The sequence below is a fragment of the Prionailurus bengalensis genome, chromosome B2 (genome assembly GCF_016509475.1).
Source record: "Prionailurus bengalensis isolate Pbe53 chromosome B2, Fcat_Pben_1.1_paternal_pri, whole genome shotgun sequence".
In the NCBI taxonomy this organism is placed as follows: Eukaryota; Metazoa; Chordata; class Mammalia; order Carnivora; family Felidae; genus Prionailurus; species Prionailurus bengalensis.
The window spans coordinates 50,929,352-50,947,044 of record NC_057349.1 but is presented as its reverse complement, the minus strand read 5'-3'; the positions used below and the strand labels follow the sequence as shown (position 1 = coordinate 50,947,044).

General features: G+C 38.2%; 1 protein-coding gene across 1 annotated transcript in view; it reads right to left on the bottom strand.

The window, feature by feature from the left end:
* Window positions 1-17,693, bottom strand: part of LRRC1 (leucine rich repeat containing 1) — a 135,266-nt gene that overhangs the window by 84,502 nt on the left and 33,071 nt on the right. Inside the window, exon 2 of the mRNA XM_043591666.1 lies at window positions 41-158. Coding sequence (XP_043447601.1) covers window positions 41-158 — 118 coding nt within the window. The remainder of the gene's footprint in view (window positions 1-40; window positions 159-17,693) is intronic.

Sequence of the window (17,693 nt, the reverse complement as noted above, 5' to 3'; positions counted from 1 at the left end):
AAGAGACAAATGGACAATTCAAGTGGAATCTTTTTCTTACCATTCCGAGACACATCAAGTTCCACCAGCTGCATGAAGTTTGCTATTTCTGGAGGGAGCCGCTGAATTTCATTATCACTAAGTCCAAGCTTTCGTAATTTGACTAGCTGGAAAAATTGCTGAAAGACAAAATAGTTTTGCATGGGTCTCACATATATCTGCAATGTACACTTTCTGCCCCATATGAAATTTAAAACACTATGTCTTTTAAAAATTAATGAGCATTGTACCGTCAACTTCTTGACTTTGATATTTAAATAATAGTCATATAATAGTCATGTAGTCCACCACTGGGATAAACTGGGTACAAAGACATCTCTGTACTCTTTTCACAACTTCCTATCAATCTACAATTATCTGAAAAGTTTTTAAAAATGAGTAAGTAGCTCACTGAGAATGGTAATTACTCCTTTAAACTATCCAGTGGGTGGTCACACTTTCTACTTATAGAAAATGATATTCAATCTGTGTTAAGTAAATGTATGTAAAAATTAGAATAAAATATTTTAAAAGACATTTTTAATAGAAATGACTGTGCATCAGAAAGTATATAAATATCCCACAAATGTGCAAAGGGAACAAATTGTTTTTGACCAATCGAAAGCAAAGAATGCATACTTCCATTAACCAGGGCATACTGAGGACACGCCTCCCCCCGCCCCCTGCTCCGCATCCTTTAAAACTGTACTAAAATGACACTAAAACAATTTATACAAAACGGATATAAATATAAAAATATGAAATAAATGCATGAAGACAATTACAAATTAGAAAGGACAAGAAGCAAACCAGACATGCCACAAAATCCTTAAAGTCAGAAAACAGATGAACCAATGGGAACTAACAAAAGAATCCAAACAACGCTGAAATCCAACCCTGTGGAGTAAGGAGTCAATAGGAAATTAGGTCCAGGTGACCTCTGAAGGAAGGAGAACTGGTTGAAAATTTATATAAAGAACAGTTAGGTCCCCACATCTCTTCTCTACCCTGCATAGCCAGGCAGGAGACCAGAAATTTCCCTCTAAAAGAGTTGACTCTAAGCACAGCTGAGGGCAGGGTGAGGCACCCTACTAAAAACAGAAGGACTGAGTCAAAGCCCTGTGAGATTCCACCCCCTTCCCAAAGCCAGGCTCCCAGGCAGGAGAACAGACCCTACAGACACGAATTACAGTACAGTACAGAGAATCCCCAGGTTACAAGCCCACCCATGCACAAAGAGCTTCCAACTATCTTCCCTCCCCGCCCCTCCCGCAAGTGTCTGAATCAATCAACCTTTCTTTCTTTCTTTCCTTCTTTCTTGCTTTTCTTTCTTTATTCTTTTATTCCTTTCTTCCTTTCTTTCATGTCTGTGTGTGTGGGGGGGGGGGTGGTGTTTGTTTTAGTTTTTTGTTGTTGTTTTTTGGTTTGTTTGTTTTGAGACATAGAGAGCACAAGCAGGGAGTGGGCAGAGAACAAGAGAGATAATCTTAAGTAGGCTCCATATTCAGTGTGGAGCCTGATGCAGGGCTCTATCCCATGACCCTGGGCTCATGACCTGAGCCGAAATCAAGAGTCTGACACTTGGGGCGCCTGGGTGGCTCAGTGGTTGAGCATCTGACTTCAGATCAAGTCATGATCTCATGGTACGTGAGTTCGAGCCCTGCATCAGGCTCTGTGTTGACTGACAGCCCAGAACCTGGATAGTGCTTCGGATTCTTTGTCTCCCTCTCTCTCTGCCCCTACCCTGCTCATGCGCTCGGTCTCTCTCTCTCTCTCTCTCTCTCTCTCTCTCTCTCTCTCAAATAATAAATAAATATTTAAAAAAAGTCTGACACTCAACCAAATGAGCCACACAAGCAACCCCAGGTCTGTCATGCAACCCCAGATCTGTCATTTCAACAAAACCAAGGTTTTCTGGACACTTGAGGAAAGCCCCTAATGCAAGAGAGTACCCATGTCAACCAAAAAATATAATTAATACCCTCAGAGAAATAAGAGAAAATGAAGCAACATGATACCATAAAAAGCAAGCTTTGAAGAAGATATGTTTTTAGAAATTAAAAAATATGTAGCATTAATAAAAGAAATGAAAAATAAAGTTAACAAGATCCCTTAGAAAGTAGAATAAAAAGACTATGAAACAGAGAAATGAGACAGGAAAATTCAAGGACTGGTCTACAAGGTATGATATCCAACTAACAGGTATTCCAAAGGAAAATACAGGGGACTGCATCTTCCGGTTAGGATAAGTCCACCATGTGGCCAATAAAATGAATGCCAGAGACATGGAAGAATACCAGGAAATATAAAACTTCAGAATGCCAGAAACAAGAAGATTCCAAAAGCTTCCAGAGACCAGGAGGTGGGGGTTGGGGGTCTAACAAAGAATTGGGAGTCAGAAAGGGGATGGACTCCACAGCAGCCTTGAAAGCAAGAAGGTCATGGAGCAATGCCTTCAAAATTCCAAGAAAACATTATTCCCAGCCTAAAATTACATCAAGTATGATGACAAAATAAAGACATTTTTATACATGCATGGTCTCAAAAAAAATGCCTCTTCCTTGCACCTCAGGAACCCATTAAATATGAGCATAAATCTCAAAGGAGGAGGATCGGAGATCCAGAAATCAGAGAATCAACAAAACAGAGAGAAACAAAAGAAATTCCCAGAAATGAAGAGTGAAGAGACTTCTAAGATGTCAGCTGAGCAGCTGGCCCTGAGAGCGACTGGTCCACACTGCAGATAACAGGGAGGTTCACAGAAGAAAGATTTTTTGGAGGGGGAGGGAAATGCACATCTGTGGGATTATCTGATGTGTTTGAAAAGATCAAGAAGATTTGTTTGTCGATAAGTTAGAAACATAGAAAACAAAGTAAGCAAAAAACAAAAAATATAAAGTATTCTTATATATTCATAATATAAATTTAAGACTCATTTATGAACAATAATTGGCCGTAATGTTTTAATATCCACATATTGATAAAAGCAAAATTTACGTTATGTCAATTTTGAGAGGATAGAGAAGAAACAGTAAGTACTAAAGCCACATCTTCCATAGAAAGAAATCAAAAGATAACTACAAAGTGAAAAAAAAATCAAATTAAAAGCAAGCTTAGCAGTGTTGGGGCATACATCAGTGGAAAAGCCAGGAGCTGGGGTTTCTCAAGAGTCAGAAACTGGGGTGGGGACAGGAGGTGCAAGGGGCTACTGTTCTTCACTGTCACATTATGAATGAAGCTCACTGGATTTAAAAAAAAAACTATTTGCATATAGTGCTTTGCTAAAAATATAAATTACATTTACAAAGGAAAAAGTCTCTATTAAGATTACAGGCTTCTCCAAGTGATAATTTTGAAGAATGCTACTATTTAATAAGTTTCAGGGACTATATACTTCTATAATCAAAAAGAAGGCACTGTCATTTGGAAAGCAATTGGGCACTACATAGAACATAAGTTTTCAAGTCCACTGACATAATAACAATACTTTTGAGCATCTGTCCTTGTAACACACAGTAACTGAAAATAAGAAAAACGAGCTACAAGGCACAGTATGTCTTTGCATTATCAGTGAAAAGGAAAAACTGGAAAACATATATGTAAAATAAGGGAAATGATCAGCATGTTATTAAATAATTCAATACTGAGTAAGAGACCTAAATAATTACTAAAAAGACCATATAACTTGAAAAAGATTTACAATGCAGATATAATTTTAAAAGAAAAAATTGCAGGTACACCGTAAAAAAGCATGTGTGCATGCTGACAGGAAGGAAACACAAGAAAAAAAGTTATTTTAGGTGATAAGGAAAATGCACAACTTTAAATTATTGAACAAAAAATGCAAGATATTTTTAAATAAAATAAACTATGAATCTCAGCAAATGGACACTACTACCAATTAGCTGTACCTGATAATGAAAGTGCTCAATGAAAGAACTAATCCTGTGGACTTCTTTAATCATACAGTTGAGATTTAATTTCTTAAAGGAAAGGTATTGAAATTTCTTTATACTGGTTGTACGAAAGCATTAGCTGACACAAAAGCCATTCAAAAGAGTCACATATTTGAATAATTGAGCTTATGCCAATTGTTCAAAGAGTCTGACAGTTTCATAATGCATCAATGTGTTTACTCAAGCATGAAAAGCTCACTTTATTCTCCAGGAAAGATAGAACTGCAAGAGCACAAAACCATCACCAATTCCATACATTCAGGAACCATTCAGAAATAATACAAGAAATCAAGTCACTAAGGTACTCAGATCTGCAAGTGAATAATAAGTTCATTTTACATCTGTGGAAACAACAGCCTACAAGTCCCCACATCTAGTGTAAATCATAACAGCAGACAAATTTAAGTTTTGTTCTGCATATTAAAAGCATCCTCAAAGAGAGCCTGTCACAAACACCACTTTATTCAACTTGGGATGTACAAACCAGACGTAAAAACAACCCCATCTGACAGGATCCCAAAATGAAAACAGTATTTCCTAAATCCTCCCCTCATTACCCAGATGGGATCTTAATTTGGCATCCAAATGCTTTAAATTAACTATTTTCTTCTAAGACCAACACCATGCCACTAAGATTTTATTAAATCCTCAAGTTTTCTACTTCCTCAGATAGTCTGGGGAAAAAACCCACCAAGCTATAAGCCCTTCTGCCTTCTCTTGACATTAGCCAGGGCACATGCAGAACAATTCATGTCGCTGTCTTGGCAGGGTGCTGCAGCACAGAGCGATCATGTGACACAACACACAGACACCATTCTTCAACTATATACCATGTCTGATTACAGCACACTGGCCCACTTTGCAGGACACTGTGTACAATTACACGCAAAGGAACCCAAACTGCCTTGGCTTGTTATGCCACACCACAGCCTTCTTATAGCCACCCTTGTTTTCAGTAGATGCAGAGTCTCTAATTTGGCTGAACAGCATGTTTCCTTTTCCCATTGCCCATTTTGACAAGATTCTTTTTCCTTCTCTTTTGGCAGAGTGTTGGTACCTCCCTTCCTCTTAGAAAGGGACATGGGAAATCTGAGTCCTAAAACAGCTATGTCCTTTTTAATTAGTATATGGCCAAGGATCAGTCAATTGTTCCCCCACTGCCCAAACTTCTCCTCCCCAGGGTAAACATAAAACATTGTTACAGAGTCACCTGGAGGACAATAACATAAAGAATGTTATTAAACTCCAGGGGGGTACCTGGGTGGCTCAGTGGGTTAAGCGTCCTGACTTTTGGTTTCAGCTCAGGTCATGATCTCATGGTTCGTGAGTTCAAGCCCCACGTCAGGCTCTGAGCTGACAGTGCTGAGCCTGCTTGGAATTCTCTCTCTCGCTCTCTCTCTGCCCCTTCCCCACTGGTGCTATCTCTGTCTCTCTCAAAATAAATACAGAAACTTAAAAAAAAAAAGTCATTAAACTCCCGAAAAACTGTTTGACTCCAGCTATAATGACGCCAAATTGATTCAAAGATTTCCCTCCCAGGTTCACTCTAACCCTTCAACTAAACGGTGGCCCCTTTTCATGCCCACGTAACTCTCATCACATCCCTACTCCTGTCCCCTTTGATCTGAACTGTCTTTTTGGCCAACCCTCTTGATAAAGATATGGTGAAGATATGGTAAAGGTTATGATACAGGACATAGTTGACCCTTGAACAACAACACAAGGTTTGAACTGCATTTTTTCCCAATAAACACAGTACAGCATTATAAATGTACTTTCTGTTCCTTATGATTTTCTTAATAACAATTTTCTCTAGTTTACTTTATTCTAAGAATATAGTATATACAATACATACAACATACCAAATACATGTTAACCGGCTGTTTATGTTATCAGTAAGTCCCCCGGCCAACACGAGGCTATTAGTAGTCGAGTTTTGGGAGAGTCAAAGTTATATGCAGATTTCTGGCTGTCGGTGAGGGTAAGAGGTAGCACCCACAACCCCCACGTTGTTCAAGGGTCAACTGTCTATCTGGCATCATCTGGCAATGTTCTTTTCTATGAGATGTATAAAAAGTGACTGTAACTTTATTACTCAGAAATTCTATTCCTATATCTATTTTCAAAAAATTCTCATATTATTCCAGAATACATAAAAGAATGTGTTTGACAGAATTATTTGTAATTGCCCAAAACTATAAATAACTCAAATACCCATCAACAGTAGATCTAACAGAAGTATATTCTTATAATGAAATTCTACATAGCAATGAAAGTGAAAGCTAACTGTTAAGTCATTACAGGAAAGAATCTTAGAAATAATATTCAGCAAATGAAGCTAGACACAAAAGAATGCGTACTATATTATTCCACTTATATAAAGATGAAAAATCAAAAAAAATTACACTATTTTGTTTAGAGATGCACACAGAGGTGGTGACATCTATAAAGAAAAGCTAAGAAGAGATTCTTATGAAATCAGGCTAGTGGCTACCTATAGGTGTAAGGGAGAAGACTGTGATCAGAAAGGGCATCCAACAGGCTTCTGGAGTCCAAGTAATGCTAAATGTCTCAACCTGAGTGGCAGATACAAATGTTCATTCTATAATTTGTTATAAGCTGTACATTTATTTACACCTTATGCACTTGGCTATATATCTTTTTTATTTTACAAAAAGAATAGCTTTACTTATTTAAGAGGAAAGAGACAGAGGGCACGTGCATGAGCACACAAGGAGAGGGGCAGAGAGACAGAGGGGAAGAAAGAATCTCAAGCAGGCTCCATACTGTCAGCACAGAGCCCCACACAGGGTCAACTTCACAAATCGTGAGATCATGACCTGAGCTGAAATCAAGTGTCGAATGCTTAACCAACTACCCCACCCAGACACCCCTACAATAAGAATAGTTTTTAAAGTTGTAAACTACTTATTAATCAGGAAGGAAGATACTAGACAACTAGCACCAAGGGCATCAAATTCTTTTAACTCCTCATAGTTAATGTTCATTAAAAGCAATGACACTATATCCAGAGGAGAGGAGAAATAAAATGATGATAGTGATCAAAATGACATTAGAAACGATAATGCTATAGCCAATATAGAGCAATCAACCTCTCTTAAGGGATTCTCTGTGCTTGGCAGTAAGTTAAGGACTTTACATGGGTTACATTCTTTAATCATCTCAACGTTGCCACAATGCTGATACCTATATGTACCAGTTAAATTTGCTGTCTAACAAACCACTGCAAATTCCAAAACATTTTTTTTCAATTTCTCACATTTTGTGGGGTGGCTGGGCAGTTCCTCTGCTGCTGTCATCTGAGCTCACTCATGCAACTACAGTCGGCTGGAGGGTCAGAAAGGCTGCAGGATCCACTGTGGACTGACTCTGATGGTCTGGCAATTACTTTGTCAGCTAGAGCCCCACTGTTCTGCACACGGCCTCTGTCCTCTCCCTGATGACAAAGTGGCTTCCTACATAAAGCTCTCCAAGTCGAATTCAAAAGGGGCAAAGAAAGATGCTGCAAGGACTCTTGGGACCTAGACCTTAAAATCTGCATGCTGTTGTTTTTGCCAGGGGGTTGGAGAATTAATCTGTACCTGTAGATGGAAGGAGCGACACAAACCTTGAAAAGAGGCATGGGATGGGCGAAATCTGGTAGAGTAAGTGGTCTACCACAAAATATGTAGAACGCTCAGGTATGCCACAGAAAAACATATAAAACTGAATAGATTATCCTAGAAAATTCTATGCTTGATCACAGAGTAATGATGTTCCTAAAGAAAATTTAAACAGAAAATATAACAATATAGTGCACCAACTTTGGCTAAGATAGGATTTTTGTACATGAGAAAGTTACAAATAAAGGAAAAAGTCCAAGAAGTATTCACAGAATAAGTTGTCTAAAGCAGAGAATTCAAATAATCATACGTCACATCTAGAATTTGAATTTGAAAGAGTTTTAGCAAATATTCAAAAATAAGAACTTCTGATAAGTATTAATAAGATTTTTTTTTGGTTTTTTTTTGGGGTTTTTTTTTTTTTTTTTTTTTTTTGGTAAACAGGTATAGAACAGGAAGGTCCCTAGGTGAATCACTGTGTTCCCTTGTGGAAAAAAAAAAAAAAAAAGTAGCAAATGATTAAAGGGCTCTTTCTAGTTCTAAAAGTTATAGGATTGCACTTCAAAATACTTTCAGTGTACCTTAAGAAAAATGAAAATCCTATTAGCACACAATACAATAAGCATGAGGTTAAAAATGCATAAAATTACAAAAAGTAGATTAGTGGTTGCCAAGGAAATGGTGAGTGACTGCTAATGGGTATGGAGTTTCCCTTGGGGTGAGAAGAACATTCTAAAACTAATTGTGGTAACGGCTGCACAACTCTGAATACACTAAAAACCATCGGATCGTGTACTTTCAATGGGTAAATTATATGGCATATGAGTTATACCTCAGTCAAGACATCAAACCATTCCTGAGGCTGGCAGATACCAATGAGGAAGGAATCCCTTTTGGTGATAACAGACTAAGCGAGGGACACCCAGGCACCTTTATTTACTTGAATCCTTATAGGTACCAGTAAGGTAAAGCTTTTGATCTCCAGTTAACCGATGAGGAAACTGAGGTTTCAGTCACATTTTGTTGCTTCACTAATGCTGCTGCCAGTTAATAACATTCTTTAAGGAAAATTCTGAAGCACGATCGTGCTGGAGGCTCACAGAGTAATAAAATGCTCAGGTTAACTGGCAAACGGAAAACATTTGTGAAACTATATTCTAATTAGCTACGTAAAACAGGGAAAGGGGGAGTTTAGGCTACAAAAGGGATAACAGAGTAAAACTGTGCCAATGCTGTGTTTCATCTTGATTAATGAGTTGAAAGGGAAATGGAAGAGCACGCTAATGAAACCAGCAAGTAAGAGCACATAAGTGGTGTCGCTGCCCCTTAGATCCAGGCCAAAAGAGTAGACATAAAAGGAAAGTAATCTAGACAGATAAGAAAATGAGTCAACTTCTAGAGGATCATGGGCAGAGAGAGGTAACTTCAGATAAAGCCTTCGGCAAGGGGAAGGCTGACAAAGACAGGGAAAGCAGTAGACAGAAATCTGAAACAAGTATATAATATGATATAGCAAAAGGGCATATAAAGAAAAAAGGCTCAGTCTAGTTTGGGGGCCCAGGGGAAGGTTTCACCAAGCACCAGGACAGTCCTGGTAAATTTCAAAACAGGCTAACAATACTGTCTATTCAACTGGCAATTCAATTTTTTTAAACCATTTTCAGATAAACATAGAATGGAATTCAAAAGAGACTCACAAATACATAAGAATTTGAAACACCGATTCACAAAATTTAAAGCTGCTATCCATGCACTGCTGCATGAGCCAGGTAAGAGATAAGAAATATGAAAGGACTGAGACCAGCATTGGGTTCTGTGCTGACAGCTCAGAGCCTGGAGCCTGTTTTAGATTCTGTGTCTCCCTCTCTGCCCTCCCCTGTTCACACTCTGTCTCTCTTTGTCTCTCTCTGTCTCTCAAAAATAAATAAATGTTAAAAAAAAATTTTTTTAAACCAAAAACATCATGATATAATATTTTATATAATATTTTACATGTACAAAATAAATTATGTAACATGTATTTACATTGTAAAGCAAAATAATAAAATAAACACCTGAAAATCCAAAAAGAAAAAAAAGAAATATGAAAGGAGATAAAGGTGCAACTCCTCAATAAAACTAACCACTTCCTCTATAATCTGAAGCAGGAAGAAACATATTTCTTGTCCAAATAAATGAAACAGATCACAGGAAAAAAGTCTCCTATTCTAAAATATAATTTTTTAATTGGTTCGTGATTCAGCAGCACAGGTACCCTTTCTTTATGCAACAAAGAAAAGGGTGTGGGCTCTTGCCATTACAGGGCCCTAAAAGGTCATGAGTAAAATAAATTTCACAGAAGCAAATTAGTTTCCCACTGAGTGTTAGCATGTATACTTCAGCATTTATAACAAAGATGTTTACATTTACTTTGCTTAAAATATTTCTTTCCAATTTTTCTGTCTTCTGGGCTCTGCTAATAATTTCATCCTCTATCATTTGTTAATATATTTGCACATTTTCGAGGTGCTTTTATACATTATCAAGCTACAACCAATAATGAACCCTGACAAAGATGTTGATGCCCTAAGGGTATACCCCACACCCTCAACAACAGGTGTGAATCACTTTGAAAATCAAAATTTTATTTACTGTGCTATGATTAGTAGATAAGGCTTGCAGTGGTATTTACAATGATTAGGAGAAGAAAAACTTTTATTAAAATTAAAATGTATTTGGTGCTTGCTGCAGCAGCACATATACTAAAAGTAACATAAATTAGGACAGCATTCATTACTTTACTGAGAACCTGAGTGAGGGGACAAGCCAAGGACATGTGCTGATGGCACAGATGGAGAACTGACAAGACTTGGATTGAGCAGGACTGGCTCAGCACAGAGAAGGGTCAAATATGACAAAGTGAAAAAAAAAATCAACCTGAAACACCACAGGGGAAGGATTAAACATGGGATGGTAAATTCAAGCAATGAATAATTATATGGCCATTAAAAATCTTGCTTCTCTTTTGGGACTACACTAAAATCAAAAGCTTTTGCACAGCAAAGGAAATCATCAACAAAACAAAAAGGCAACCTACTGAATGGGCGAAGATATTTACAAAGATGTATCCAATAAAGAGGTGATATCCCAAATACAGAAAGAACTTATACAATTCAACACACACATACATACACACACACACACACACACACACACACACACACACACACACACACACACACAATCTGATTGAAAAATGGGCAGATGACCTGAGTGGACATTTTTCCAAAGAAGATATCAATATGGCCAACAGTCACATGAAAAGATGCTCAACATCACTAATCATCAGGGAAATGCAAATCAAAACCACAATGAGATATCATCCCACACCAGTAAGAATGGCTAGTATCAAAAAGACATGAAACAACAAGTTGGTGAGGATATGGGAAATAAAAGGAACCTTTGTGCAGTGTTTTTGCAGTCACTGTGGAAACCAGTGTGGAGGTTCCTCAAAAGATTAAAAATATAAATAGCATATAATGCAGTAATTTTACTACTGGGTATTTACCCAAAGCAAATAAAAACTCTAATATGAAAAAAAATCTGCACCCCTATGTTTACTGCAGCATCATTTACAATAGCCAAGACATGGAACCAACCTAAGAGTCTATCGGTAGATGAACAGATAAATAAGATGTTGTACATACACCCATACATACACACATACACACACACACACACACACACACACACACACACACACACACAGAGGAATATTACTCAGCCACAAAAAAAGAATGAGATCTTGTCATGTGCAAGAAGCACATGCAACATTGTCAGGTGCATTACCTGGAGGGTATTATGCTAAGTGAAATAAGTCAACAAAGACAAATACCAGATGATTTCACTTATATGTAGAATCTAGAAGACAAAACAAACAAAAAACCAGACTCTTAAATTCAGAAAAGAAACTGGTAGTTGTCAGAAGAAGGGAGGCAGGAAGGGGCAGGGTGAAAGAGATAAAGGGGATTAAGAGGTACAAACTTCCAGTTATAAAATAAATAAGTCACAGGGATGAAAAGTACAGCATATAGGGAATATAGTCAATAATACTGTAATAATGTATGGTGACAGTTGGTGACCACACTTACTATGGTGAGCACCGAGTAATGCAAAGAATTGTCAAATCAGTATGTTGTACACCTGAAACTAATATAATATTGTATGTTCATTATACTTCAATAAAAAAATGTAAAAGTCATGTTTCTGAGGAATATCTAAAAATATAAACACACATGTTCTAGGGTTATCAAAAAAATCAAAATTGTATAAGCAGTATAATCTCTATTTTGCTTGTATGTAATAGGAATTTTAGGGAAAAAACTACTTTAAAAAGGTAAATCTTATGGGGAAAAAAAAAAGAATTTAATTTAAATGATTTAGGATCATTCAACCTTTGGGTGCTGATGTTTTACACCACAGAAAGCCAAAAATTCTACTTATCTAAAGGAAGAGTTGTTTTTCCTTCAACTGTATCTTCGAGCAAAACTTGCAACCAGTTTACATATCAAAAAAATTCTTCCAAAAGAAGTCAAACAGAAGTTCACTTAAGTTTATTAAAAGTGGTCTTATATTTTGGCACAGGATGTTCAACAAGGTGAAATTTTTCACATATTGTACTCAGGAAAACATTACATGGCTCAAATGGAATAAAACTTCGTTTAGTGGGAAGTGTCTCTTGGATTCAACACAATTTATCCAAGCTAACAGCATTAATAAGTACCGTGTATATATACATATACACAGCCACTGTGTGTATGTGTATATATATACATATATGTATATATGTATATATACATATATGTATATATATGTATATACACATACATACATACATGTATGTATGCATATATGTATATACACATATGCACATATATGTACATACACATGGTACTTAACACATATATGTATATGTATGTATAATATATGTATACATATACACACACACAATGTGCCTATTTTATGCAGAGTTTTGAAGTGGAGAAAAAGATGTTCAAACAAGATGTAGCTCTTACTCTCAAGGAACGTCCAGGAGCTGACACAAAATATGTGGACTACAAGGGAGCAAGTGAAAATCATAATAAATAAGGAACAAAATGCTATGAAAAGAAAATAAATGCCTCCTGTCATGTTATGCCCCTACAGGTTAAATTTTTTTAAAGTCAATTAAGCTGTTTTATGATCAGGCACACAACACCATTCATAAGAATGGATTATTCAGAGAAATTATGTTAGGAATACTGTTACTGAATTTTCTCAGGAAATACACCAGCATGTGGATCAACAATCAGTTCTTCTGAACTAACAGGCTCAGCTAAGAATAAAGATGGGCAACACTGATGCGTCCCTGTCTTTGGAAGAATAGGATACCTTGGACTGCCTATTAGTTAATGTTTTTTGTCTCCTGAAGCAATAAATGGATACCTTCCTAGCCAAGGTTTGACCTTTTTGGATAGCAAGCAACAAATGGGGGAATTCGGTTACTGCCACAGCATTTAAAAAAATTAATCTGAGTTATCAGAGTCCGATCATTCAAGAATGGCCCATAAACTTCTAGGGCAACATTTAACGGCACTTTTAGTGTGTACTAATTGTAAGTAAAGGGGAAAGAGAAGAACTGTGTCTCTTATTCTCAGTAATGCTGAAGATGACCAAACTGTTTTAAACCATTATCAGGAGACCTTGAAGGGTTGGAGGAAGGACCTCACTAACCACTTAGTACGTACGGCATTTTGGGGTATTGCAGCCGCGAACCCGTCTCTAACAAACTGCTGCATGGCTTAAGCGGTAGCCCTGCAGTGGCAGTCATGATGTTACTATATTTATTTTGGAGAGCTGGTTTCAAGGAACTGCCAAGGTACTTTTCCAAAAGAGGCGGGAGTGCATCATCAAGCAGTAGACTCTAGCAAACACTGAAAGAACAAATAATCCAAGCATCAGATGCATAGTTACTGAAGTCTCACATGACTCCAAACAATTTAAATGTGCAACCTGATCTTTGCATAGGCTAAAAAGTCACTGCTGGCCCTAACCAGATATTCGGCATTTAGAAATAGAAGGATCACTGCAGAATTTAGCAGTGGGGAAGGGCTTGATTTGCCCCAAAGTATTTTCTACATATTCTGAATACACATGAGCTATGACATACATTTTGACTTTTCTAAAATCACATTTTAAGATTAAAATAAAGTAATTTTAGTATAAAAGTGTCTCTCCCCCTGATACGCTTACATTGCTAAGTGTTTATAGCTTCTGTAAGAGCAGCTTTCCATCTTCAAGATAAGTCCTCTCTCTGATTTAAATTTCTCACACATACTAAATTCACACTATTTCCTACTGGCTGACCAAAACAGTGGTGAGAAGCAAGATGGAAAAAACTGAGAGTAGATTCCCTAGCAACTCGCAGTTAAGCAAAAACAAAACAGAGCTCATGCTGGTCGCCATATTTTAGCCCCACAAACTGAACTAAATATTAAATTCTAATATTAATCCAGATGAAGAACCACAAACACAAGGCCTAATTTTGAAAACTTTCTGAATTGCCCCACTGTTTAAGGAACAAGAGAAACCATTAGTGTCCAAAAGAGTCTGTTCAACTCCCATAGTCTGCAGTTACGTCTGATTAAATGTGGAAGTCTAACAAGTCTGCTTTCTTTGTGATGAGGGAAAGGCACAGCTCTCAGGGCTGCATCTTTGAGCCGCTCTTTCTGACATTCTTTAAATTTTACTTTTACTATTTACCAGCAACTTATTAAGTAAGCGGCCAAACTGACATTCTTAGCACTCATTTAATATAAGAATATACATCTCAATTAAAAAAAAAAGAGGGGTACCTGGGTGGCTCAGTCGGTTAAGCGTCTGACTCTTCGTTTCGGATCAGGTGATGATCTCACAGTTCATGAGTTTGTCCCGCATCGAACTCTGCACTGGCAGCCTGCTAGGGATTCTCTCTCTCCCTCCCTCCCTCTCTGTCCCTACCCCTGCTCGCTCGCTCTCTCGCAAAATAAATAAACATTTAAAAAAAATTAAAAAAAAAAAAAAAAGAATGTACAGCAATGCTAGATGATGGCCTGTGGACCACACAAGGAGCCACTTCACTCGCTAACCACAGCATCTGTCTAAGGACATGGTTCTTTCACTGTGACAAAGCTCTTCAAAGAAGTTCTGGCAGTGTGCTTGTAGTGCTGACCAGTTGGTTCCTCAGAATAAAGACTACATACTAAGTACTTATTCAGGACATCACCGCAAGGGTGATTCTCACAGTCGGAAATCTCTGTGACATGAAATCAAAAAGAACATCTGAGGAACATTCAAGAAAAAGGAAATGTAGGAATCATAAAGGATACTCCCCAACATGAATCCCAAAATAAAGTATGTGAGACAACAGCACTGCTCCAGTTCTGGGACTTCCAGGAAATAAGCAACAGATCCCAGTGTCCAGACAAGATGGCATGAACCATGTTCCGTATCCTGCCAGGGCAATGTTCTCAGGTACTTCTGTGGTCCCAGACTTCTAGGCTACCACTGCCCCAGCCTCCTATTCCCAGCTGAGTCTAGCTTTTTACCCAGGTATATAGAATTCATTTATTCATGTTGTGGTTCATTATACCATGTCATCAGCACCCATGGGGGCTGACCCTGACCTGGTACCACTGTGTCCTTTTCCCCTTGGAAAGCACCTTCCACAGCTTGGCAATCCGGACGGACTACTCATCAAAGACTTCTTTTACGAAAGGTGATCTCCTACACATGGGGTAAAGCAATTTATAATTAAAACACTACATTATAAGAGCAGAATTTGAAAAATCTAATTTCAAAAACTTTCTAACACTTCACTTTTTACAAAAGCAGCTCTAAAATAATAAGAAATACCTCTAATGTGCCAGGTACTAGTCTAGGGACTTCACATACATAATCTTATTTAATCCTGTAACCCTGAGCCAGGCAACCACTTTAATTTCACAAATAATGAAACTGGAGCACAGAGAGTTCACATACCTGAACTCAGTTTACACAGGTGTGTCCACCTGTCTATTGTAAACAGTAGGGCAAAGAAGCACCATGGAATCCAAGGTGTGTAATTCCAATTCCCTAATTTACTGTTTGTTTGTGTGACCTCAAACGAGTTGTTTAACCTCTCCATGCCTCAGTTTCCTCATCTGTAAGAGGGGGTAATAACAGCATCTATCTCGCATAGAACTATAGTGATAATTATATGAATGAACATAGGTGAAGTGTTTACAACAGTGCCTGGCATGCGAGAAAAGCTTAATAAATGTCAGTACAACTGCTATTTCGCCACCACATAGCACACCCTCGTAGGTACCCAAGTTACTAAGACTTCAAATGTAAGACATTTAGATCCGATTACAAATCTTGCTATCTATGGAGTATAGTGTTAGGATGGAGCTCAGTGCTGAACAAGAATCACGCTGACACGTTTTAAGACTTATTTCGTTTTCGAAAGCAGAGAAGGACCACAAACAAAAAGACATTATACACATTCATCAACAGATGGCTGGGACCAAAAGTTTAAAGAGCCTCAAGAAGGGACCTTCACAACTAGCTCGCAAGTCCGGTAACCCACATTCCACCAAGTACTCAAGCTACTATCCAAATACAACAAGTAAATTCAAAACAAGTGTTTCATCAAATCAAATCATTAATCATAATCAAATCATGAAAAACAAAATAAAACAAAAAAAGTGAACGAAAACTTACAGGGAAGGGCTGTATGGATTTGGGGGAAGCTCAGTAACTTAGTGCAAAGCAAGTCAAGACTTTAGGGTGGGCCTGACCTGCACACAAAATGGACACAGGGTGGGAGTGGATGGCCTGGAGGCCTAAACAAGAGAGGGGCTGTGCACATCAGAGATGGCTCGGCAGCCGGCAGCTCGGGTGATAACCTGCCTGGCTCAGAACCGCAGGGTGCTGCCCTGTGGCTGGCCTTCTCTAGTCCTGGCCCTGTGCAAGATGGCAAAGAGACTCAACCAGATCTCTGGCTTCCTTCCAGGGCCAACAGTCTCCGATTCTAATTATGAAAAAGGAAGGAAGGAAAGCAGGTGACACAAATTACTCACGTGTCTTTTCCTTGGTCTTTAAACTGAGAGCCTCCAACTCTCAAATGGGTTATGCTCCAAACACCATGTTCCAAAGGCCATGATTAAGCCTTCAGGTAAGCCTTTAAGTCTACTCAACCCCTAACCAGTATAAACATGTCTTCTCAAAGCTTTCCAAGGGCTATCCACTAGTTCCAGAACAAAGGACAAACTCCTTCATTTCAATTCAGGGATGCCTTAACCTAAGCATAGTCTACACCATCATCAACATTTTTGTAGGTCCTGATAGCTTGTAAAGTCCCTTCTTATATCTCATGCCACCAAGAGAACCACCCAGTAAGCAATAAGTCATTACCAACTGAACTTTGGAAAGCAACATGGCACATGAAGCCACGCCTCACACCCAGCCTCTCTTGCTGCAAGGCCAGCATCCTGTCTTGTCTACCTTCTGCCCCACAATTGCCCCAGTGGTCGTTCCAAGTTTAGTTCCCACACCCACAGACCCATCCATACACCCCATGTTCTATCCCCAGTGAATCATTTGCTATGCATCCTGCATTTACTGTTTCCAACACCCTTTCCCGGCCATCAACATCTTACTCACCCTTAAATGCTCCACTCGGAAGCCTTTTGCCCAATCACCTTGGCAAAATTAAAACTGCCTCTCCAAAGCATTCTGTACAGACATCCTTCACTGGATGAATAAGCCTCTGTTTTAATAAACCGTATTATACACACCACTGTGTCCCTCGGAACATTTATCATGGTTCTGCTACATGGTAAATATTCAATGTGCAGTTGTCCAGTGAAGTGACCTAACATGATTTTTGGCTGTTTTTTTTTTTTTTAATGAAAATGAATTCTAAGTTCTAATTCAGGATATTTGGAGCATACCTATGCTCTGTAAGCAACACCAGCCCCACACCCACAAGCTCTAGACAAGAAATGGGGGGAGGAAAAAACTTTTGTGTCAAAATGGAGAGAACCAAACCCTCCAA